General features: G+C 48.3%; 1 protein-coding gene across 1 annotated transcript; it reads right to left on the bottom strand.

Annotated features, from left to right (window-relative positions):
• Positions 1-24,305: 24,305 nt before the first annotated feature.
• Positions 24,306-25,994, bottom strand: LOC123857302 (centromere protein K). Its single transcript, XM_045894016.3, has one exon. It carries the CDS (start codon positions 25,825-25,827, stop codon positions 25,012-25,014), a length of 816 nt encoding a protein of 271 aa, XP_045749972.2. The 5' UTR covers positions 25,828-25,994; the 3' UTR covers positions 24,306-25,011.
• Between the last annotated feature and the right edge of the window lie 159 nt (positions 25,995-26,153).

Raw genomic sequence — 26,153 nt, 5'->3', positions numbered from 1 at the left:
TCCCAGGTTAACTCTGTGAGAGATGCTATCCATATAGACATTTGGTGGATGAAGACTTTGAAGCCAAGGGAGGTTAAGGGACTTGTCCAAGGTGATAAAGCCAGTAAATGATGGAACCAGAACTGGAACCCCGGTCTGTCTTTCCAAGAGCCCAGACTTTTACCTGTTAGACTCTACTCATCCTTACAGTCCATGGGTAATGATGAGCAAGTTGAATGTTGTGTTTGTGTGTTTGATTTAGCATAGCTGCTGTAAAGCAATTTCAGTATGAACATCTCCCTTTGATTGAATGCTGTCTCTGCAGTTCTTGGACAATTGTTGGTATGCTGGGATTGGAAAAAGAAAACTAACGGTTTTCTGCTGATGGTTTGAGTAGGGGCTTTCTCTTTCCTCAAATGCTCTACCAGTTCTCCTGTAGGAGTCTCGAGGCACCTCAGTTTGAGCTTCAGGTGGGATGCAGTGAACATGACAAGCCCTGGCTAAAGCAAGATCCCAAACTGCAACTCCATATGGGAAGGATGGGGTGGGGTCAGGAGGGTTCCTGAAGGAATGACAGATTCTCAAACTGCCTTCTTTAGCTTGGGGGTATGTCATAGGCCAAAAGGAGGTTATAACAGTTTGTATATGGTGCCACTGGAGGGCAGCATTTAGTCAGGATTACAGAGGGGCTCTTGGTCCGGTTCATATGTGAGCCCATGTGGAGCTTCTTCTTGGAAGAGGGGATGCACCTGTGGGACCACACTCTGGAGGGACAGTCTCTTTAATGACTCTGAGAGGTATGTCCTTTTACAAAGAGGCGGTATAACATGGTGCTCACAAACGTGGACGATGGAGTTAGCCTGCCTGGGTTTAAATACAGTTCTGCCATTTATTGGGTGTGTAACTTTGGGCAGGTTACTTAAACTCTCTGTGCCTCAGTTTCTCCATGGGGTAGATATGAAGACAAAATGAATTAATACAAATTAGGAACTGTTTTATTTGTCTACTTTTGCAAAACAAATCACCCAAAACAGTAACTATTTATTTGCTCACAATTCTTGCCATTAGGGCAGAGCTCCGTGGGGGCACAACCCTCTCCTCCATGCAATGTTGGCTGGGACAGCTCCATTTGGGCTGGATGATCCAAGAGGTCTTCCTCAAATGTCTGGCACCTCAGCTAGGGGCTCGCTGGGCCTCTCTTTCTAGCAGGTCAGTCAGAATGTTTGTATATGGTGCCTCAGGACTCCTACAGAATGCATACAAAAGTGGCCATCCTCTTCAGGCCCAGACAGGGGAGCTAGAACAGAGTAACTTGCACCACATTCTATAAGTCAAAGCAAGTTACAAGTTACAAGGCCAGCCCAGATTCAGGGAGAAGAGAAATAAGCTCCATTTCTTGCTGGGAGTAGTGACTTGTACTTCAGGGATGGGAGGAAATCGTGGTGGCCATCTCTGCAAACAATCAGCACAGACACTTAGACTAATGCCTGACACAAGGGAAACTCTCCATAAATGGTGGCCAGCGTGGTCGCTGAGCAGACCAAGGCTGAGAGACACTACAGAGATTTTTCCCAAGATCACACAGCTGGGAAGGGTAAAACTGGAATTTAAACCCAGATCTTTCTGAATCCAAAGCACATTCACTTACTACATCATCCATATAAGGTGTGTGCCTTTGCCCAAGTCATTTAACCTCTCTGAGCCTTTTTTTCTCATGTGATGTCAGATAGGAGTTCAGGGCAGGAACTTTCTAGATAGGACCACAGTTCTTGAGCTTCAGGTGGGACGCAGTGAACATGACATGTCAGATAGACAACTACCTCATACAATTATCATGTAGACTAAAGGAGGAAACGCCCAAGAAAGCATCTTATGAGCTGTGAAGCATTGTGGGAGCATGCATTATTTTGAGTATTACTTTGAGCCTCATTCATTGGAACTTGTCTCTTGCTGGGAGGATCTGGATTCATGTTTACCTTCTTTGACACTAGCATTGAAACGAGGGTGACTAAGCGTGGACAACAGTAGCACGTATATGCTGCTTAAGGCACGAGCAGTAGGCATTTCCAAGCCTTTGGGAAGCAGCTGTTGACATGACTGTTAATTATAAGCCACTCTTATCTGTTCCCAAGAAACTCTTTATATGAGAGATGAGTCTGGAGACAGGAAGTTGCTTTCTTGTGAAACCTCTGGCCTCTGGTTCTTGTATTGTCTCCTCTGGTGAGTCTCCACAGCCCCCTTCTCAGTAGACTGCTCTGTGCCTTGGACCCTTCTGCTCTTTGGAGGGTGGACAGGCAGACGACCCTTCACCCCTGTCTGTCCTACCTGGAGTCTCTGCTTCTTGAATGGCCTCTCTGTTAGCCATTCCCCTCACGTGCCTGCTCTGCGGGAGCTGCGGGGACCAGAAGCTGTGCTTTTATTAAATTTCATCCTCATCAAAATTGCATTTGGTGGTTTTCCAAGTTTTGACTTCCTAATTAGCTCTTTGCTGAAGCTATTTTTCATTGCTTCACTCAGAATCAGTGGTAAAATAGCCCCCATTTTCCTGATGGTTTGGCCTCCTTTGATTATGTCCCCCACTTAAAAAGAATAAAAGAGTGAGGATGTGCTTCCTGAGACATCTGATCGCTAATCACAGCTTCAGAAAACCCCTGATATTCCCAGGCTATCAGCAGGGCAGACATCTGCTTCCTGCATGCAGGAAAACAACCCCTCCTTGGGCTGGGGGCGCTGGGAATTGGACTTTACAAACTTTCTGGGTTCAAACCTTGGCTCTGCTATCTCCCAGCTGTGTGATCTTGGGCACATGAATCAGGGTCTCTGGGCCTCAGTGTCTCAGTGTCTCTGGGCCCCTGTGTAGCTTGACTGTGGTCCTATCTAGAAAGTTCCTGCCCTGAAGAACACCCTCAACACCCCTCAACAACACTGACAACTCTTATTATGTTCTGAGGATAAAATGAAATACCATGAAAGAATATGAGGGTATAGGAAACTCAAAAGCATTACGCAAATCCTGGCTTTTATTACTATTAAGAATAATTAGCTGTGTGGCCTTGGGTAGCTCACTTTAGCTTTCCGGATATCTGGACTCAGTTGCCTCCGACAGCAGGGGTATACTGGAAATGAGTTAAGTGGAGCCATTAGGAGAAATGTTGTGTCAATAGGTATTACTATAAAAAAAAGTGCGTGGGAGAAGAAGTTCCAAAGTTAAATAAGTTTGGGAAACTCTGAGTTAAACAAAATTGAACAGGTGTCTTTACACAGGACTCCTCTGAACCTTGCAAGTGCCCACCTGCAGTGCACAGGGGAAGGAGAGCACATGTGTGTAGCGTTTTCCAAACTTCTCTGACCACAGACCCCTTTTCCTGCTGAGACTAGTGTTCTACTGAGTGCACCTGGCAGGTTCCCTGCCTGATCTCAACCATCCTTTCCAATTCTGACATTCGGCCAGGCCTCAGTTTTGTTTGGGTCTGTATGGTCAGGAAGAGGAATTTCTCATAGATGATAAAAGACAGGAAGTGTGGGTTTTTTCCTTTTATTGTTGGTTTTCCCCAAAATTACAATACAGTGTAGGTTGGTGTGGTCAGCTATTGGTGAAACGCAGGTCTGGGTGCAGATGATCCTAACTGAGTTTCCATCAGAGACAGTCATGGGGGAGTCAGGTGGGAGGCCAGGGAAAGGGCGCTGTGCTGGGGCCCATCTCTTATTTAGGGAAAACCAGGAATCGTCTGGACTTAGTATTTGCTGGGCTCAACCTTGGCATAATAAGGGTGAGGTTCAGAAATCCAAGGCCTGTACTGAAGGCCATTTGAGGCTGGCTTTTGCTTTTATTGCACTAATATTTTGACTGAATATTTCCCCTTTAGTGAAAGAGGGAAAGTAAATCAATGAACAACTTATGAGAACCCACTCTTACCAGGCATCCAGAAGTTACTTTTTTTTTTAAAGAGTTTATTTATTTATTTGACAGAGAGAGACATAGCGAGAGAGGGAACACAAGCAGGGGGAGTGGGAGAGGGAGAAGCAGGCTTCCCGCCGAGCAGGGAGCCCGATGCGGGGCTTGATCCCAGGACCCTGGGATCATGACCTGAGCCGAAGGCAGATGCTTAACGCCTAGCCACCCAGGCGCCCAGGCATCCAGAAGTTACTTAATCGTTTTCATCAGCTTGTCTAATTCAGATATATGGTGGGGAGTCCCTGGGATCTGAGTTCAATTGCTGTGAACGCCAAATTCCATAGCCTACATGTAGCTAAAGCTCTTCCTAAGATTTCTGCTTCTTATACCTCTTGGACACAATGCATTGAGTGGGACCTCTGCCTGTACCCTCTTTTAACCTCCTTGGGTCTCAGACTTGGCCAAGATCCCACAGCCTGTAAGTCTGGCTGAGTCAGGTCTGGCACCTAGCCATGCCTAACCAGAGAACCTTATCCACTGCCCCAGGTCGCCATCCCTGGGGGAGGAGGCGTGGGACAGGGGGGCTCTTGGAGATGTGAGCTGAGGTCTCTGACATGTCTTCACTCCAATCTTCCCTTCCTTCCTGCCCTCACCCTGGGCCTGGATGCCACCCCATCCAGAGATGCAGGCATCTAGCCTCCAAAGGGGATAGCCTTGTGCCTTTATACTTTGTTTCATGTAACCTTCCAACCATTTCCCTCACAGTGGTAATATAGGTTTCCCCTGCTATCCCAAAGTAAAGCATTTCTGCGAGATCTTTCTGAAGCCAAAATGGGGTAAAACAAAGAAGCAATTACCATTAATTTATACGGAAAAATTTCTCAGCATTCCCAGACCCCCCGCCCCCAAATAACCTCTCTTCAGCTTTTCTGATACCTTAGGACACATCTTGCTAGTAGACACACAAAGTAAATCGAGATAGAGCACAGATGCTCCCAGACACAGTTCAGAGCTATGGGGCTTGATGCTGAGATGCTGAGTGTAGTTCCCCGGGAAGGCGCGTGGTGGCGCCACTCCTGCTGTTGACGGCCAGCCATGCTTCTGTAAGGTCTGCCTGTAAAGGATACACCGAACGCTGTTTTCGCCTTTTGTCTTTTTTCATAAAAGCAACAGTCCCCCTCAGATTCCTTTCGGTTAGCCAGAAGAGGCACTGATGGAAGTCTTTTGTAAAAGCAAAGCGGTGTAAAGCAAACTTCCGAAAACCGGGGGGATACCTGTATTATACGCATTGTACAGATATCCTTTTACAGGCTAACTAGTCAAAATAACAAAATACCACAACAGCTGACATTTATGGAGCTCTGACTGTGTTCCAAGTGTTACCTATATTGTCTCATTTATCCTCACGTCCCTTTATAGGAAATACAGCACCTCCTAGTGAGCAGATTTAGAATGACACTGACCAAGTCACGCCCAACTCCCAACACTTTGGGGCCAGATCTTTTCCTGGATGGTGCCAGCCTTGTGGACAATCAGAGTAACCCCAGGGGGTTCCGCACAAGCTTTCGGGACATCTCGGTGGCACCAGGTGTCCTTTAGGGAAACACACAACTTTTACAATAAACACCTTCTTTCTGAGACATGGGCTAAGTCTTCACTTAACCTCTTTGACCACTGTTGGTTTGGGGGTTTTCCCCCTCCCCTTTTTTCAATTTCAGGTTTTGGTGGCCCTGGAGCTTGAATGCGGTTTGGGCACTAAATCAGCAACAGGATAGAATTCTAAGATGTCTGAGTAGGGATTAGGTCTTCGTAGAGCTGGCCAATATAATAAATCTCAGAACTCAGGAAGGAAGGAAGGGACCATGGAAAACAAAGTCCAATGCCTCATTTACAAATGAGGGAAAGGAAGCCCAGATTTGGTAGGGATTCACTCAGCATTGTAGCAAGAGTTCTGGGGCTGGAGACCAGGCTGTGTCCTGGTATACTGATCTGCTACACTCAGAGCCAGCGGGACAAGGCTGCTTCATGATCAAGTTTCCACTCAAAGCCAACCATATGCCTTGGTGGTGTGATTGGTGGGATGTCAAGGAATCACTGGCCATCCCTCCATTCCCTGGCCACTGATCTAATCCAATGAGTTCGCCCTGGGTCCTGAAATAATATCACCCTTAAAACTTGGAGTAGGTCCTGCTAAGATGCCTTACCTACCTGGGGAAGTTATTAACAGCAATGCCCTAATTAACTTAACATCTGGACCCATCAGAAAGCAGAAATTGAGACACTGGGCAGCTAAGTTTGATTGCTCCAAGCACTGGTAGGAAGCCAAAAGAAATACAAAGGCTGGGAATATGGGCACATAGAATTTTCAAAACTTAGAGATCTCAAGTCCTCTCATTGCTTAGATGGGTAAACCAAGACCAGGAGGAGAAGTGACTTTTCCAAAACTGCCCAGTTGTTGGGGCAGGGCCCCACCCAGCTCTCTACTACTTTCTCAGCCTCTCCTCTTATGGGCTGCCCTCCTGGTGGATCATCGAGTGGGGGGGCCAGGACTCTACCATCAGAGTCCCAGCACAGTCTGGGTAGATTTTATAGATAAATTTGGAGGCTGAGGGTAGAATTTACTCATTGTCCCCTTTTGACACAGAGGAACCTTTATAGATTACAGTCCATTTCTCTGCCTGTAACAACCATAAATTAAAATGACCACCTTGGTTGCTATTTGAGCCCTTGGATGGTGAGGCAGCCCCCTGCCCTCGCAGTAGATCTTGAAGTAGGATCCGTGAATCAGTGACTCAGAATTCACCAATGTGCTTATTAAAATGCAGACTCCTGGGCTTTCCCCAAGACTCTCTGAATCCAGATCTAGGGAAAGGAGGCCCTGGAACTGGCACTTTGACATGCACGCTAAGGGATTTGCATGCACCCTGAAGTGGGAGACCCACCACTATGATGGAACACAAGCCCTGGAGTCAGGCTGCCCTGGGTTCTAACCCCAGCTCTGCCAGTTACCAAATGTATGGCCTTCAGCACCCCCTGAGCTCTGTAATATGTGCAGATAGTAATCATGATGACCTCATAGCGTGATTGTGAGAGTTTAGGGAGGTAAACCAGGTAAAGTGCTTGGCATCTAGAAAGTGCTTAATAAATACTAGCTGCTACTAATGGCATTATTCTTTAGAGATGGTCCCTGTTTTCAGCTGTGCACATGGAAGCCACATGGAGGTCCTGGTGGTCCCAGGAGCCAGTCCTTCACTCTATCCCACTCCACCCCTCTCAGGGGGGATGTGCTAGTGGAAGTCTGCCAACTCTGTGGCAGGGGTCTTGGTGGGTGCAGTGACAATAGCTACCTGCAGGGGGAGCCATACACACATTTCCGCGGACAGCCTGTGGCAATCCCCCAGGAAGAGGGCTCTCAATGGGGAATGGGTTGAGGCGGGGATCATCATGCTTTCTCGAATCTTCCTTCCACTGTGGAGAGGGATATCTGGGGATCTTCACAAGACAAGGTGCGGCTTTGCCTCTTGCTGCTCAAAAAGCGAGACCTTGAGCTGGCTTGATGCTGGGTCTCTCCCCCGAGGCCTCAGAAAGCACCTCGTTTTTAGCTGTTGATTTCATTTTCACCACCCAGGCTGGTCCTGGCAGGCCCTCCGCAGGGTGCTGGCTGCGGCGCCTTTCTAAGAAGTCTCTTGGCAGAGCTGTGATCGGGGCCTCGTGTTCTTTTTTCCATCTGAAGGAGCACAACTGTGTGGGGGGCTCACCATACTTAGCCAACTCCCTTCCCCTCAGAGTGGGGGTGAAGAGTGAGGTGGGGGCGTGGGCTAAGTCCTGCCCTCTGATCCCGAGCTAAGTCAACTCCCTTGCTGCCATTCCCTATGGAACAAGGCACGAGGAAGCCAATCACCATGGTTTGAGCACGAACTGTGTCCTTTTCTGTACCTCATGAGCATTCTACCAAGGTGGAACCTGAGGCTCAGAGAGGTCTGGTGACTTGCCCAGCACCACACAGCTAGTAAGCAAAGATAATAATGCTATGTACCACCAAATGAGAGCCTCGCAGATTGGTGGGCTGGACGGCAGTCATATCACATACGCTCAATCCTCCAACAGCCAAATATGTAAACCCCGGCGTCTATAAACCCTAAAGCCTCTCTTCTGCCTTGACTCCACAAGGCCCCAAAACCCTTCGACGGGCTACTCTCCTATTTCCCCCAGTCTTTCGAATTACTAAAATTCCCATCTGTCCCACAATTAAAAGTCCCCTCTTCCCTCTTATCCAAGGGTACTTTGGTGAGAGTGGCAAGAGTGGTTCCATCATAGTCCCAATTTTTGATTTGCCCGAAATTCCTAGTCTTGAAAGCACCAATTCCTTGCTCAGCTCTGCTCCTAGAAGCCCACAAGTCAGAGCATCTTTTTTTTTTTTTTTTTAAAGATTTTATTTATTCCTTTGACAGAGAGAGACACAGCGAGAGAGGGAACACAAGCAGGGGGAGCGGGAGAGGGAGAAGCAGGCTTCCCGCTGAGCGGAGAGCCCGATGCGGGGCTCGATCCCAGGACCCCGGGATCATGACCTGAGCCGAAGGCAGACGCTTAACGACTGAGCCACCCAGGCGCCCCAAGTCAGAGCATCTTGAGTAGGGGCTACTTCATCGCCGGAGAAGCCCACAGCCTTGTGCACCCCTTTCGTGCCTATCTGTCATGGGCTCCGGGCGGGTCTGACTATGATACGTTGACAGCCCTCCTTTTTTCCACAGGAGTGAATGCCAGGGAAGTGATGGCCTCCGTCTGCTCGCCGCCTTGAGTACACTGCTAAAATACCCCGCGTCTGTGTGCAAACACATTTGCCTTTGTGAGCGCGCGGTGAGATGTGCTTTTCAAAGGTGCTGTGGTGAAGCGGCCCCAGGCCATCTCCTTTTTCCTCCCTGCTTCTCTCCACCCGAGGGTAATGCCAGCCATGGCAGCTGGAGGAAAAGAACCCGTAGTTTCGTGTTCCTCCTCCTGGAGGAGGCTCTGATGTCGGTCCTCAGATGCTGGGCTTGCTCCAGTTCATGCTGGAGAGCTCTGATGTCGGTCCTTGGATGCTACTTCAAGAGAGACTGCAGGACAGCGCCCTGCATCCCCGTTGAAGGGCGAACCAAGGCGGTCATTTTAATTTGCAACTGTTAATAGGCAGGAAAACGGAGGACTCTGGTCTGTAATGAATGGCCTCTCTGAATCCGAAGGGGACTGGTGCTGAATACCACCGTAAGCCTCAAATTTATCTGTGAACTTGAGTTCTATGAGCACCATTTGGCTCAGTTGTGAGATTCATTCTCATTGTGACAACTTCCTCTATACCAGAGGGTTGGGGAGCCCGGGCAGCTGGTGGCCAATGGCTTAGTCTTAGTACTGCCTGGGGACATAGGCATTTCTGAGTTGTTGGTCACCTAGGAAGTTCATGTGGTAGAGAGGAAGAAGAGCAGCAGAAGAGGATTTACTTTATTAAGCACTCAGACATTACTGTGGGTACCCCATCCTTATAGTCACGTCATGAGGATATTTGTAAGCTCCATCTAGGTATCGGATCCAGGGAAACTGAGGCCGGCAGAGGCATGGTTACTAGTCTATGGTCACCCGAGTAGCACAGGAAGGTTCTGGGAGCAAATCGAGGTAGTCTAACTCAAATCTGGGCGTTTTCACTATTGCCTGTGAGATAGAATTTCCCAAGTACCACGGAGGTATCTTCATGTGTTTTATGGAAAGGGGCCCGTGCTCTCTGTTGCTGTCGTTTCTGCAGGCAGTGGGAACGCCGTCCTGGCAAGGGAAAATCGACGTCAGACCAGAGACTGGACGACGGAAGGTTGTTTCTGAAATATTTATCCCTGCAAAGTAAATATTTTTGTCTCCATCAGTCCAGGATTTCCCAGTTGACAGCTTCCTAGATACTTCTTTTTCTCTTCTCTTGAGCATTTAGCCATTTCTGGCAACAGCTTGGCCAGGCGCAACTGGTTCTTTTCACTTTTGACTGTGGACTTCCCGCAGCCAAAGGAAGAAAGGCAGGCGAGTGACCCAACTGGGACACGGACTGGGGGGCCGGGGCTGTGGAGGGGAGGCATCCGGGGGGGTCCCACATGGTAATCCCGGAGGAAGACTCAGCTACCAGAGAGCCAATCTGGGGCTTTCCGTGCAGTTTTGGGTCAAGGTATATGGTTCTCTGCAGTCATCTTGCAGACTTACTTAACCTCTAATGTTCTCACATCTGTTTCCTTCTCTCTTGTCTCATCAGCCCCTCCCAGAGAGTTCAATAACTTGCCCAAGACCACACAACTAGTAAGTTCTGGCTTTCTGCCTCCCCAGGGATGGCCTTGCCCACTGCTCTGTAATCAGAAGGCCCTTCATGAGCTGGGCCTGCCTGCATCCCCAGGCTCATCCTGGGGCATCTCACTATGGCCCTCTCTGCTCTGGCCGTGCTGGGTATCAGTCCCTCCCATGTATACTTTCTTCCTTGACCCTGCACACGGGCTCCTCCTGCTGCCTGGGACTCTCTTTTTGTGTTATCCTCTCTTAAAAAAAAAAAAAAGTCCTCATGGAACCTTCTTACAGTCCTGCTCAGCTTAAAGGTCCCCTCTTCTGAGGGGTCTTCTATCACTGATCCACCTGCTCACCCACGTACACATATCCTGCCCTCTGCCTCATCCCTGGTTAAGGGCTCCCTGCACACACACCCCCTCCATCCTAATGCTGATCACACTTAGTGTAGGTTCTTACTTCGTTTTCTGATCCCCCCGGACTGGTGAGCTCTCTGAGGGCAGGGCCTTCTTCACAGCTGCAACCCCAGCGGCTGATGCAGGGCCTGCCTCATAGTAGGTGCTCAGTCAACGTTGAGTGGATGAACGTGGGAGTGGGCAAGCTCGAGAAGAAGTCCCTGTAGTCATTTGCCCCCATAGTTCCCTTGGCCTGGCACACCCTCTTCCATGCTTCCCACCTACAGTCTGTGTGAGTCTGGTTAAAGGGCTCATCTCTCCGTGCCTCGGTTTCCTCATCGCTGAAGTGGAAATAGTAATGGTGTACATCAAAGCTTCCAGCACTGTGCCTGGCACGTGGTAAGGGCTTAATAAATGACGGTGGTTTTGTTATAAGTCTTATCATGATATTAATTAGTATCATCACTTAGGGAAACCTATGTTAGCGTGCTGAAGCTTGCCAAGGACAGTTTCCCTCCCAGAAACAGCAAACCACCAAACCAACAGGGGACAACATCATTCCTTTTGAAGAGCTGGCCACAAATGGCTTTGTAGAAAATATGATTGTCCCCTTGACTTTTTGTTTGGGAAGTGCTTGGTCTCTGAAACCTAGTGAGGACTCTGCCTTGGCACTTGAGCTCAGAGGGCAGTCAGTCCCCTTTCTTTCAGGTGTGCGCCTGGTGCCTCCACTGTCCAGAAAGTACCTCTCCCTCCCTCGAAGTCCAAGGGCCACCTTCATCACCACCTGTACTTCTCAGAAGTCACCTTCTCAGCGAGCCGTCCTGGCTGCCTTCTCTGGAACTCCAGCTACCTTTGCTCTACTTCCTCTCCACCCCCTCAGCTGTACCTTTTCTTTCTCAGCACATTATCTGACATACCATATTATCTATTTCTTTTTTTTTTTCCAAAGATTTTATTTATTTATTTATTTGACAGAGAGAGACACAGCGAGAGAGGGAACACAAGCAGGGGGAGTGGGAGAGGGAGAAGCAGGCTCCCCGCTGAGAAGGGAGCCCGATGCGGGGCTCGATCCCAGGACCCTGGGATCATGACCTGAGCTGAAGGCAGACGCTTAACGACTGAGCCACCCAGGCACCCCATCCATATTATCTATTTCTTTATCTCGCTGATTGTCCCCTCTCCTTCCCCAGTCCCCTAACTAGATGGTAAGGGCTTTGAAGTCAGGGATTTTGACCATTTTGCTCATTGCCTTGTCTCTGGCAGCCAGAACACGCCAGGCATGGAGCCTGGGTTCCATGCATGTTTGTTGCAGGTTTGAGCATACAGCTAGGAAGGAGGATTTGCTGGCAAGTTCTGAATTTAGAACTCACCTGGTACAGGTCTTTTGCTTAGTAGAGAAAACCAATCTCTGCTGAGCTGTCTCTCTGGGCCAACCTTGGGCAGTGCTTGGCATATGTCATTTCATTCCCTCTTCACAGTAGCCTTACAGAGGAGAAAGGTGGGGCTTGGAGAGATTAAGAAACTTGTCTGTCACTGGGCAACAGAGCCTAGGGACTGTGCCCTTCCGTCCTGGACAGAAAGCAATGCCTTGGCCCTCCCGTGCACCCCAGCCTGCTGGGGAGGCCTCCCTGGGTGGTTTCTGAGCTGGCTGCTCTGCAGGGCCAGAAGGCCCATCCCTCCTCACCTGTCTGTGTGTGTAGGCGCTTTTGGCATGTGCACGGAGTCAGGTGGCCCAAGCAGCTTTCAGCAGTTGGAGGTGGCAGGCTAATTATCAGCTCCAGGAGCAGCCGGCGGATGCACTGGGGATTGTCTGAAAAGTCTGCTGAGAACTACGGCCTGGAAAAGCTCTCCCCTCCACCTCCTTCCCTGGGAGAGTGGGGTACAGGGCCGGGCCAGGACAGGCAGCATGAGAGTGTGAAGGGTGTTTCCTGCCAAAGGAAGACACTAGGCAAGAGTTAGAAAGACCTGGGCTCTGATCTTGGCTTTGCCACTGACTAGTTGTGCAAATTGACTACGTTTGCTAAATATCCCTGTGTCCCCCCCCGCTCATACAATCTCAGCAGTAATCCATGCATACCTCCCAAACTTGTGGGTATGATCCACTAGACAATCTATGTAGCATGCTTACTTACCCCCCATGCAAAATAAACGGTAGCTATTTTGTGTTTACTCATTGCAAGCTACAGTCTCCTAACCTGTAAAATGCAAAATGAAAGGTTTCGTTCAGCAGACCAGGCCCGGTGCACAGTAGGCGCTGAATAAATGTCAGTCCCCTTCATCTTCCCCTTCCCATCCAGCACCAACTTCCAGACCTGTATCGTCCCTGGGGATGCTCTGGAGGTTTTCTGTGGGCTCATCATCTCCTCAGGGCAGTGGGGCTGCGGGCTGGGATGGTCATTTGGGAACTATTGTGTTAGAAGCCCCCTCCCTTCTTCCTCCTTTTCTCTCTCCCCCCTTTCATCCTCTCTCTCTCTCCTTTCTTCCTTCTTCTCAATTCATTTTTACTCAGTACCTACTAAGTGTCGGGCACTGTGCTAGGCACTGTGAATACAGCTGGGAGCAAGACAAGATCCCTGCTATCATGGAGTTTCAGTCTACTTGGAATCCAGCAAGGGAGGAGAAAATAAACAAATGTACAAGAAAGTAAAATAAGCATTATTAAAGCAGAAAATAGGATCCTTCTAGGAGCTGATGGTGGGGGGTAGTAAAGCTACTTTAAGTGGGGAGCCAGGAGAGGCATGACTAAGGAAGCAATATTTGAACCAAGACTTGAAAGATCAGGTAGGCCAACCATGCTCAACATTGGGAGGAGGGGTTTCAGGCTGCAGGAGCAGCAGGCGCAAAGGCCCTGGGGAAGGATACGCTCTTTAGTGGGAACAGTGGGCCCCCAAACGAAGCCACTGCTCTGCTCCTCCAGCTCAGGCAAGGCAGGCAGGCAGGCTTCATCTCTAAGTGTTGGCTGCCCTTAAGATCCTGCTCCCAGGATGTCCTTTCTGCAGTTAATTTGTTGCAACTGGCAGAGGTTAATCGTGTTCATGTTCCTCAGGGCCTGTGCCAAGGCCGGCCCTTCTCACAGATGCTGGTTTAAATTAGAGGGATTGTTTGCTCAAGACCAGATTCCAAACGGGTCTTCTTTCTGAGCCTTCCTAATGGGCGGGCAAAAGAATGCTGGCCGAAGCTGGCATCATCGAGCACAGGTGGGAGATGCCTGATCCTGCCAGTCCAGTGAGAAGCAATCAGACCCCATCAGCCCCCCACTCCTAAACCTGTCTGGCTCCCTGCTGCCACCAGAATGCCAACCAGGCCTGCTGGTCACCCACCCGAGGTGCTCCATGCTTGGCCTCCACCTTGCTCCTGCCTCTTCCTCTCTGCACACACCCTCCTGCCTGACTCTGTGCCTTTGCCCACCTTGCCTTCTGTCCCCACAGGGGAAGTTCTACTCATTTTTCCAGGCTCTGCTCAAATTCTGCCTCCTGTATAAGGACTTTACAGACACCACCCCACCCCACCCCCGACCCCCGGAGAATCCTCTTCTCCTAATTTCCCTTATGCCCTTTAAGGCATTGGCCATAGTGTCATTTGAGCTGGGGAGACTGAGTTCCACCCACAGCATGAGTGCCTTGAGGACAGGGACTGGAGGTGGGCATCTCCACCGTTCCAGGGCCCTGCCCAGGCTCATGGGTCAGTCATTCAGTCATTCATTTGGCAAATGCTTATCGAGGGTCTACTCCATACCAGGTGCCAAGAGAGGCAAAGGGGACACAGCTGTGGGTAAAGCCTGCTCCTTGCTCTTCAGTTGCTCCTAGCTTTATACAGGAGACGGGCCATGAAGAGACCATCGTAATGTGGAGGGTTGAGCAGATCAGGGTGCATGCTCTCACCAGGGGTGCCCAGGAAGGCTTCTCAGAGGAAGTGACAATTAAGACACAGAGACTGAGGGCAGTGAGGGTAAGGTGGCAGGGTAGCTGGCCCCAGGTCTCCCATCTAGCACATGGCAGAGTGAACCCCCAAACTGGGGTCTACATCCATGCCAGAGTGGGTTCCCCTCCTTCTCTACACCCCCAAGTTAGCACACTCCTTTCTGATCCCGCACCACAGAGTAAAAAGGAAAAGTATCAGACTCACTTGCCCAAAGCTTGGGCAGCCTTGCCACATTCCGCTGTAAAATCTTCTATTTCCAAGCTACTTCAAACTTTTGATGACTCACCAGGTCCTTGGAGTCATAGAGACTGTCAGCAGAATCCGAGGCCAGTGAATAGATTTCCCACCATGGGGGATTGTGGGACAGCTTTCTTCTTACTCATGGTTCTTTCTTTCCTTTTTTTCCCCGTTTCAAAATAATGCATACTAATTGTAGAAAATTTGGGGAGAAAGTACAAATCACCCATAATTTCACTACCCAGAAATAACCATTGTTAACGTTTTGGTGTATTGAAATAGTTATTTTGGGATTTTATTTAGAAGTTGCTACAATGTATAATCACTGCTTATTAATTTATGCAAATACATGAATATGATTAGCTTGTATATATTTAGCTTGTTGTAAAGATTTGCACACTCTAGTGCCTGGAAAGCTCAAAGGAGGAAAGAGGGAGAGAAGTAGCTTGTATTGCATAGCTACTGCGTTCCCAGCTGTAACTCACACTCTTCACGCGGATAAGGCCCGATCCAAACCTCTGTGACAGAACAGACATTCTCTCACTTATCCTGAAGGTGCCCCATCAGATGATTATTGTTCTTATTTCCATTTTACAGATTAAAAAAAGAAAAATAAATAAAATCAACAAGGCAAGACCAGTAAGCCCTGTAACCGAGAGCACAGAGCTGGGATGGAGTGGGCCTGGGATTAAACTCCTGGTCTGTCCTGCTTTCAAAGTGCATGTTCTTTCTCACTCTCATGCAGTCTCCGTGGCCTTATCAGAAGCCTCAGAGAGAACACGCATGTTGCCCTGAGAGATGGCCAAGCAGAGATGACTAATAGCCGTCCACTGGGTGCTACCATCATTTCTTTATCAAGCCCTCGGATGGACCAAACCCTGGGCCAGCCTCTGGGGGACTCACAAGGAGTAGGCTTATCCCTGTATTCCGGATGCTCCTCTGGTTGCTGTAAGATCTCAGCCTTCCGAGGAGGGAAAGGGCCACAGAGGATCAGCTAGCTAAGAGCTGTGATAGTCACTGCATTTGAAAGAAAGAAATAGGGTCTGAGGTTGTAGAGTCCCCAGGAGATATGCTTACTGGCTGCCGGCCAGAAGGCCTCCCAAAATAGATCTCTTGTCATGATTACAGCAGCCTTGGCCTGACCCTCAGCTTGTAGGGCTCTGAAGCGACTCCTCCCAACCACCTCCCACAGACCAGTCGATAGTCCAGACGTAAAGGCACTGATCTGCCGGGCGTTGCAGGCTAGATTCTGCAGGTATAGATGGGATAAGAAGTGTAAATGGTGAACCAGGGTGCAACACCTGGAGAAGGACAGGGCAGAAAGTGTGCTTGTGCAGGGGGAGCCTGGATTGTGCTACAGACAGGACAGAGCCTCTGCCGGCCCAGGACCGAGCAAGTGCCCGAGCAGAGATGGCCACCGGAGGGGTCCCGCACTGGACAACAGTGGCTGGGCCCTTGTTTCACTGCCTTGCTGGGTCACCGGTCGGGGCTGCCCAGAGCAAGGCATGGCTGAAGGCACACCACACTCCCTGCTGCTGGCTCTCAGGTCCTTTTTTTGCAGGAAGATTTGAGCCATGTCTCTCTGTGCCTGTCACACAGGGAGAAATCTAACCATTGCAGAGTCTGGAAAGCTCCTGTTGGTTTCATCAGTGAATTCACACCGCATAGAACAGCAATGTGGGAAGCTAAATATATTCAGAAGGCTGCCGGCTGGGCATGGAATCAGACCATAGGAACTATAAAATTGAAATCCCTTTTTTAAAATGATTTTATTTATATTTGACAGAGAGCGAGAGAGAGCCAGAGAGCACAAGTGGGGGAAACAGCAGAGGGAGCAGGAGAAGCAGGCTCCCCGCTGAGCAGGGAGCCTGACGTGGGGATCATGACCTGAGCCAAAGGCAGACGCTTAATCAACTGAGCTACCCAGGTGCCTAAAATTGAAATTCTTAGTGGCATCAGGCTGAGGTAGTCTGACAAGGTGACAAGCTGACTACTTTTACTTCAGGCTTAAGTATTAAGTATTAATTTTCAAGGGCTGCCATAACAAAATACCAGAGATTGAATGGTTTAAACAACAAAAATTTGTTTTGTCTCTGTTCTGGAGGCTGGAAGTCTAAGATGAAGGTGTTGGTACACTTGGATTCCCCAGAGTCCGCACTCCTTGGCTCATGGATAGCTGACCTCTCACTCATTCCTCACATGGTGCCCCTGATGTCTCCCTGTGTGTCCTAATTTCCTCGTCTTATAAGGACATGATTCAGATTGGTGAGTTTCTAGGAGACATAATTCAGCCTGTAACAACCCCTAGCCCCTCTTTGGATGGACAGAGTCTGCCTAATGTAACTGACCCAGACACAAGTCTTGCCTTGATGAAGTCTATCCTGCCTCTACAGGGTAGGGATGGTTGACGTGGGATAAACTTTAAAGAGATACCTGGCCATGAAGGGCCTTGGATGGCAGACTAAGGAAGTTGTATTTTCTTCTGAAAACCAGGGGGATCTCTTGGGGGGCAGTGGCATGATCAGATGCATATTTTTATTTATTTATTTTTTTTAAAGATTTTATTTATTTATTTGACAGAGACACAGCGAGAGAGGGAACACAAGCAGGGGGAGTGGAAGAGGGAGAAGCAGGCTTCCCGTGGAGCAGAGAGCCCGATGTGGGGCTTGATCCCAGGACCCTGGGATCATGACCTGAGCCAAAGGCAGACGCTTAACGACTGAGCCACCCAGTCGCCCCCAGGTGCATATTTTTAGAAGATCACTTTGCCCATTGCTTGGAGCATGGGTTGAAGGAGTCAGGACAAGGAGGAGGAAGGCTCACAGTGAAGAGAAAATTGTGCTAGTCCAGAGAAGAGATGATAAGGCCTAAACTGGGGAGGTTGCCATGGGAATGAAGAAGAATGACTCTCCGAACCTTTTAAGACACATCCTTCCACAGTATGGTGGCAAAGGCTGAGGGAGGCCATTCAGATGTCCAATCTGCTCATCAAAGAACAGAAACTATGTTGCAGGAGTCATCTTTTTAATATCAAAATGTTTCCTCTAGGTGAAATCTTGAGTGGGAGATCCACATATAAACAGGTTACATATTGAGATTTATATTTTGTTTTGGCAAAAGTCATAGTAGAGATCCCAAATCTCTGCCCATTGGTGTGCCTCATTATCTCCCAGTGGGTTCTGGAGACCTTGTACCCATCCTTAGAGTTCCTCTCCCTCCACTTTGTCCTCCATTTAGGGGCAGACATTTAGCTGGCACACATTGGTGTAACCACATCTCAACTAGTTGGTGATATCTTCTGCCCTGAGCTCTCTACGTGCCTCCCTGCTCAACAGCCTCCAACCATCCAGCCCTTGCCACAGCTCCCTAGACCTCTCAATAGTCCAGCAGCCAGTGGGGCAGATCCAGGCACACAGAGGGGCTCTAGGACCCTCTTCTCCAGCCCTGTGGCCAGCATCTGTTGACTGGTTGGTCCCTTGCCATGGCAATTAGTAAATGCCTTGAGTATCACCAGTCCTTGTGTCTTAAACACCAGCCATTTCCAGCCAGAGACATTGTTTTCAGAAACACTATGCTGTTTGTTCCTTCTCGTGGGAATACCTTTTTCTCCTTTCTGCCTGGCCAGATCCTGCACGTCCTTCAAGACTTGGCCCATGTCCCCTCCTCTAGGAGGCCTTCCCTGCTGCTCCCAGGGCAGTATTCGTGGTTCTCTCTTAAACCTAACTTTCTTATGGTCCTTTCTGTGCCCAATATGATATATATCAATTTACCTGCTGTTCCAAAGGGCCGACTGAGCCTTTCTATTATTCTTTCTCCAGAACAGAATGCATACTAGGTACATAGAGTTGGAAGGAATGTCTCTGTGGCCCCAAAAAGGTGTTCTGGGGCTCCTCATTTCTGCTGTTTGGGGGCGAGCAGTGCTGATTCTATATTCCAAAGGGAGGGCTCTCCCTTCTGTGCTGTGTCCCCTAAGGAATTTGAAATATCTTACAGCAGGACTGTATCTTCCTCATCAAATGTCCTCAGTCCATGTTTGTAAAAGGCCAAGTGATCACAGTGCTGCCATTCTGCTAATGAGAACGCAGGTATGACCGGCACAGCCCTATGACTGGGTCTAATGCTGTGTTTATTCATCACATGAGGAGACTGAGGCTCAGAGGTCAGTGGTTCATCCATGGTCCCTGTATTAGTAAGAGACGGAACTCCAAGTTCTTGGTTAGCCTCTCCCTCGTACTGCACCTGCTTCCCCAGCAGGGCGGCATTTCGGAACCCCATCCTCCGGGGTCCGTCTTACAGGAAGGAAACTGCCCGCTCGCCCCGTTTCCCTGCCTTGAGGCTGGGGACCAGTGAGGGAGAGCGAAGACTGGCCGCTGGGGCCTGGCCATCCGTGGGGCTCTGCTGGTCCCTGGGTTCCGACCCTGCTCCGCCTGCCTTCCCCAGACTGTCACGGTCAGCCCCGCTTCTTCCTCTGCGTCCTTCGTCCCCTATCTTTTTCACAGCTCTGTTTCCCCTCTTGTCAGCAGATCTCTCAACAAAATGTTTTCCATCGTTGCAGGCTATTTTTAGCCCTTTATCGGAGTTATTTCCTTTGGTAACGAGCTCCCTGGCACGGGGCGGGCAGCCCAGCTCAGGCGCCAGCAAGCACGGCGCGGGCAGGAGGCGCGGAGCCTGGGGCATCTGGGACAGGGACGAACTGAGCGACCGGGGCCAGGCCAGGCCTTGGGGGGCTGTGTTCTGCTCCGATGGCAGTGGCAGTGGCCGAGGCGGTGGCGGCAGGGACGGCAAGATGCTCATTCATTCCCCATTCCAATTTGCTCAAACCGTTCTTTGAGAAGGCGGTGTGTGCCGAGGGCCTCGGAAGCAATCAGTGAGAGGCGCCCAAAATAGCCTCGGAATCAGCAGCGTTTTGTTTTGCTCCAGGCTTTTCATGCCTGCAAGGGGAGGAAAGAAAGGATCCAGAGCATTTTCTGCGTCCAAACACACATCTTTTCTACAATAAGACAAATGACTCGTATTCCTGCTATTAAATCCAGCAGCGTCCCCTCCCCACCCACCGCCCCTCCTCTGAAGACCTCGCCAACATTTCCTTTTGTGGCTACAAGAAGGGAGAAGAGCAGCTCAGGAGGGCTCCGGTGCAGCGAGCCCTGGCCTCTGCGGGCGGGGATTTTCATAAATTAGCGATTAGCGCCGGTGCGCGCGTGCTGCGGTGGCAGCCGGAACACTCTCCAGGAGGCGCCGTGAGCGCCAGGCCCTGCCGGGGAGACAGGAGCCAGCGGCTGGCCGGTGGAAGCCCTGCGGCCCCAGTCCCCGCTTCCGCCATCCTTTGCAGAAACCCCACGCTGTTCCCCGGGGCAGCCTGTGGTGCCCCTGCCCCTAACTGGGCTTGCAGGATTGGCCCTGCTTCTGCAGGAGACTCCCCGATGGCCAGGGAGGCCACGCGGGCCAGGAGGATCCCAAGGGGAGAGCAGGAGACCTGGACCCCAGTCTCAGCGCTGGGCTGACTCACAGAGTGACCTTGTCTAAGCCACCACCCACCCTGAGCCCAGTTCCTGGGGGGTACACTCTCAGAGCATGGCGCTCCCTCTCCTTTGGGGCACTTACACGGTGGGAATTCAGCACTTACTTGCGGGATCCTTTGACCCCTTAGATCGTGGGTCTGCATACTTTCTAGGCCCGTGGGCCAACTCTGGCCATACGCGCACTTACGTCTGCAGGGTCTATGGCTGCTTTCACAATACAGTGGCAGAGCTGAGCAGTGGCCACACAGAGGATGGCCGGGCCCCTAAAACCTAAAATATTGACTCTTTGGCTCTTTCAAGGAAAAACTGGCCAACCTCTGGTCTAGCTCTAGTCTAGGGTCATGGCGAATCCCATGAAAGGTTTAGGGACACTCTCAAGATTACTCAGCCGGGAAGTGGCTTAAAAGTAAATACGAATGTGCAAGCCTCAATATCCCAGACCATCGGGGAGGGTCTCAATTGAATGTGCCCAAGTAGAGGTGGCATTTGCTAACAAAAAGAAATCTCTCCCAAGAATAAAAGCCATTTGATGCATAGGTGGGTAAACTCCGTGTCTAGCATAACGTTCCTGAGCAAGCAAGGTCTCTGTGCAGGTAGGCCCTCCACCACATCCTATCCATGTGGCTTTCAAGAAAGTTCTTCACTCCTCTGAGCCTTCCTTGTAAAATGGGTCTAATAATACTTCTTTTGTAGAACCATGATGAGGTTTTAGCAGGATAATCTAAGTAAAATGTTAGGACAGTGCCTGGCAAATATTAGGGGCTCTATCCAGTCCTGGCTCCCCCCATTGGTCACACTTTTCAACTGAGCTCCCACTGGTAATGACATGCTGCACTCTGGCCTGAATCTGAATGTCCATTCTGCACAGCTGACGTGGCTAGACAGAGAGAGTCAGGGTCCTGGGATCATGAGTGGCAACAGGAAGTAGAGGTTCAAGTACTTTAGAATCCCTAGTTTAGATCTGGTCCTTGTCACTCACTGAGCCACGTGACCTTGAGCATGTCAGTTGACCTCTCTGAGCCTCACTTTCTTTATCTGAAAGGTGGAGAAAAAAATAGACCCTCCCTTGCAGGGTAGTAATACAGATTAAACGCAATAATGTGTGCTGTGTATTCAGAACAGGACCTGGCACTCAAGAATAGTAAGTAGTAAACACTAAGCTGTTCTTCCCCTCCCAGATGATCTGGTTCAGGTCAATTCCAGCTTTTCCCGAGTTCTCCCAGGAATGGTGGCTATGGATGTCTCTAGGTCCCTCGTGGACTGCACCTTGGGGGTGAGAGGCTCTGAGAAGTCCTCTGTTTTGTCTCACCGAAGTGGAAAGTTATGTAAAGCCCAGAGGCACCGCACACCAAACCAGCCTGCTACCGTCCTGGCATGGGGACCAAATAGTGACTTTGAAAATGTGTGTTTTCCTGGATAAAACCTCTAATTGGACAATTGTAGGTCTTCTGGCTGTATGTAGACTTTATGACTTCGAAAGCTCTTAAGCTGGGGTGAGAGGAAATTTATGAATGGGATTTCTTTATTTCTGTAGCACTCTGACTCATGTTGTTGATTCAGTTGTGGGGCTGGGGCTTCCATGACTTGCTAATTTCTCTTTGCCAGGTGGTCTTAACTCTGCCTGCTCCCTCAGTGAGCAATGGGGCCTCAGCCAGTGGGGCTGGAGACCCAGAAAAGGGTTTCTGGCTGCTTAGAAAATTGTCCTGGACCCAGATTGATTTCCCAGGCAAAGGAATGCGGTGCTTGGGAATTTCTCAGGGAAGCTTTACAGTTAGTTCTCTCTTAAATGTTGAAAGCTTGTTTTTACCAGGCTGTTTAAGCCCCTTGCATGGAAAACCCTCATAGTTTGCGTTAAAGGCACTGGTGTTAGAGGAAGGGCCGATTCCTGGCTGAGGGACGTTTCCTTTGGGTTCCCGCATCCAAGAGCTCTCTTGAAGGTAGGCAATGGAGCTGCAAAGATATGTCTCAATTGGTGTAGCAATGAGACTGACTCCACTTAAAAGTTGTGTTGGTTAGGGTAATGTAAGTTTCTATAACAAAAAGATTCCAAAATGTATAAAGGCTCAATGCAATATTTACACCATAGTCCAAGGCTGATCTATCTGGTGACAGTGGGTGGATGTCCTAAATCATCCACCCAGTGATTTAGGAACCCTGGCTCCTTCTACCTTGTGGCCTCACCATCCTCTCTAGAGCCTTAAAGTAACCTGCATCTAGCCAATGGAAGTAAAAATGAATGCAGGGAAGGCTCACCTCCTTCATATAAGCCTCAGCCCAGAAGTGACTCTTGTCACGTCTTATATTCCGTCAGTGAAGGACATGGCTAAACCTAGATGCCAAGGGGGCCGGGGACTGTAGTTGCTTGCTGGGAGAGGGAGACCCCTTCTCATCTATAACTATGTGCAATGGAAGGGAGTACATGAATTTTAGTGGACAATGAGCAATATTTGCCATAGAAAGGGAAATGTACCAAAATTGAGGCCATAAAAGATTAAATACAGATAGAATGCTATTGGGTCTAGCACCTGGTCAACAATGAGGACTATAGCTACCTTTGTCTGTGAATCCTCATCCCTTAGAGCAGTGCCAAGCATATAATAGGTACTCAGTAAATGTCTGTGAAAGGAATAAGTGAGTAGGGGCGCCTGGGTGGCTCAGTCATTAGGTGTCTGCCTTCAGCTCAGGTCATGGTCCCAGGGTCCTGGGATTGAGCCCTGCATTGGGCTCCCTGCTCAGCAGGAGGCCTGCTTCTCCCTCTCCCACTCCCCCTGCTTGTGTTCCCTCTCTCATTGTGTCTCTCTCTGTCAAATAAATAAATAAAATCTTTAAAAAAAAAAAGGGAATAAGTGAGTGGATGATTATCCTACCAGTTCTATTCCTTTGTTCCCTGGCTTGGGCCATCTAACAGAAAGATCAGATTCCTGGTCACCTAGCCACATTGAAATTGTACCTGTTGGGCCCAGAGTCCAAGGGTTGGCCAAATGTTTCCCCAAAAAAGAATCCAGACACTCATTGTTACTTAATCAATACTTTAAAAGTTGCTTTTATTGAAGAGAGTAAAAATCGTATAAATTTGGAACTCTCCCAAACAATCTAGTGTATGGATGTTGTACCCAAGGATCCACAGGATTTCTGATTAGAAGGTCCCTTCAAGGACATCGAGGTCCATAACTGCAAGTGTGACCCAACTCACAGGCTAACGCATTTGGCGCTGGCTGCCTGGCATTAGATTCTGCAGGAAAATGTACTGTGTTTGACTAGTGATGTGTACCATAGGCAAGGCGTAGGACAATGGTAAGCTGTTTTTGAAAAATCCTATCAACTCTAAGATACCCATAATTTATATATAGGGGTGAAGTTCAGAGAGATGTGGCGGGCAGCTGCCTTTGGAGATTTCTGTTGGAAGGCCTGGATGAGGAGCCAGGAATTAAATAGATGATAACAGAGATCAGAAGAAGGTATGCTGAAAAATTCTCTTGGAAATTCGGGGAAGCCGAGGGCGAGGGGCTGGTCTGTTGTCGCTACTTCTAAGAGAGGGAAGTGGAGGCAGAGCACAGGGTGAAGTACAGTTTAGACTTTGCAACTGGCATGCTTCCTACTGAGCTTGTTCAACCTTAGGGGGGTGTTATGGCCCAAATTGTATCCCCCCAAAATTCATATGTTGAAGTCCTACCATCCAGTACCTTAGAACGTGACTGTATTCCAAGATAGGGTCTTTGAAGAGGTGATTAAGTTAAAATGAGGTCATTGGAGTGGAGTCTAGTCTAATATGACTGGTGTCCTTATAAGAAGAGGAGATTAGGACACAGATACATGGACAGTGGTGAGACCATGTGAAGACACAGGGAGTAGATGGCCATCTATAAGCCATGGAAGGACACCTCAGAAGAAACTAACTCTTACACCTTGGTCTTAGATTTCTAGCCTCCAGAATTGGGAGAAAATAAGCTTCTGTTGCTCAAGCCACCAAGTCTGTGGTACTTTGTTATGGCAGCCGTAGCAAACTAACACAGGGGGGAAATGAAGTCTGCTGCTCTTTTTTTTTTTTTTTTTTTTTTTTTTTTTTTTAGATAAGAGAATTTTATTGACAGAAAGGTCATGGAGAATTAACAAAATTTTATCAACACAATTTTGTTAACAATAACTAACAATCAAGAATGGTTTAATATATAATATCACTTGGTATATAATACATACTAAAATATAGTTTTCATGCTACCCTTATCCATTAGTTTCTGTTCCAATTTTTAACAAATCTAGAAATAAGGCAGTATACATGGAACAGATTTACTACTTTTAAATTATGTATTCCATCTACATCAGATACTGTCAATTTAAAAACCACCTGCAAATTAAATGGCCTTTCCATTATAATTCCTAAATTTAAAGACATAAGCACCAAATGGAACTCAAAATGCATAAAATAAACTGTCATAAATTTCAAAAGGAAAAAATTACATAAGCAATATTATAAATTAACAAAGAATTTTCCAAAGAATACTGCAGAAGGTATATCAAAACTTTTATAATGATTAAGTCTAGAATATTTTTACTTGCATTCTTTTCCATCCAGTTGAACACACCAAAGCACTGAATGAATTGAAAGAACCATTTATAAATGAATAGGAGATGGCACAGGTCATTTTATGGATAAAAGGAAGAGGGACTATGTACTTTGATTTGCAAATAACGTTCTTTATCCAAGTAAATCCTCAGTGTTTCTATTATCCTTGAATGACAAGATTCATTAAGTACTGTGTGAAAAAAAGAGACCATCCTTTTACTGATGGAAGGCTTCTAATCGTATTCGGGTTGGATCTTCTGGATGTCTCAAGGCAATTCCATTACGAAGGAGCAGCTCAATATAAGGTGGCCAAAAAGAATCACTAATTTTGACATATGGATCATGTGGAACATCAAATAATCTATTTAAAAGAATCTCTAACATTTCATGCAGTGTTATCAGCTGTGCAGTTGATTCTTGAATGTTTTTCTTTTTCTTTTTCACATTTCTATCAGGCAGAGGAAAATGATCTTCCAGAAATTCACCCAAGGTAATCAAGAGTTTCTCCTTATATTCTTTTATATCATGCATTTTAGTTTTCAGCTCATCAAAGATTCTTGATTCAGAAAATGTCACAACCTGATGTTTCAATTCATTGTGTAGTACATTAAGAGATTGCAGTATCTGTTGTTGTTCATCCAACCACGGTTGCTCCCTTTCCAAGTCTTCCTTTAGCTTTTCATTCTTTGACTGAATAGTAGAGAGCACCAATTCAAGATCATGTCTCAATTTTTGGAACTCTTCTTTGCCTAATGTTACAAGAACTTCTTCATTCAGTGGAGTTATTCCAGGACTTTCTTTCTGCCATTGATTGAGTTCAGCAGTCAAACATTTCGCTTGCATAATTAATAATGACAGCTGAGCATTTGAATCAGTGAGTGTCTCAGTTCCAACAAGTGATAATTTTTTCTGACATTCTTCCATATCTTTCCACATTTCTTCACATTCTTTAATAAGTTCTTCTTCAGCATTTGTAACATCTTCCATGTCTGTAGTACTGTCTGGATCTAGATCTTGCTGATTCACTGACATGTGCCTTGTAATAATTAGCCTTATAAGAAAAAAAGCTGTGTGACCTTGGGCAAGTCACTTAAACTGTCTGTGCCTCAGTTTCCTTATCACCACAGTGCCATGGACTTCAGGTCTTCTCCGCCGGGCGCAGCAAGGCTTCCTGGCCTAGAACGTTTGCCGAAGTCTGCTGCTCTTGCTAAGGCAGTTGCATGAACGTGATGGGCAGTGGGCAAATGGCTGGAGTTTAAAGCCCTGAAGGTAACCCGTGGCGACCTGGACACAAAGGGCACCATCCAGCCCATGAGCACCACAACTCACCACCAAGTGGTCCCTCCTCTGTCCCTCCC

The sequence above is a fragment of the Mirounga angustirostris genome, unplaced genomic scaffold (genome assembly GCF_029215605.1).
Source record: "Mirounga angustirostris isolate CCGP_5_RB_7025 unplaced genomic scaffold, mMirAng1.0.hap1 SCAF_13, whole genome shotgun sequence".
Lineage (NCBI taxonomy): Eukaryota > Metazoa > Chordata > Mammalia > Carnivora > Phocidae > Mirounga > Mirounga angustirostris.
This window is presented reverse-complemented; position numbering and strand designations above follow the sequence as displayed.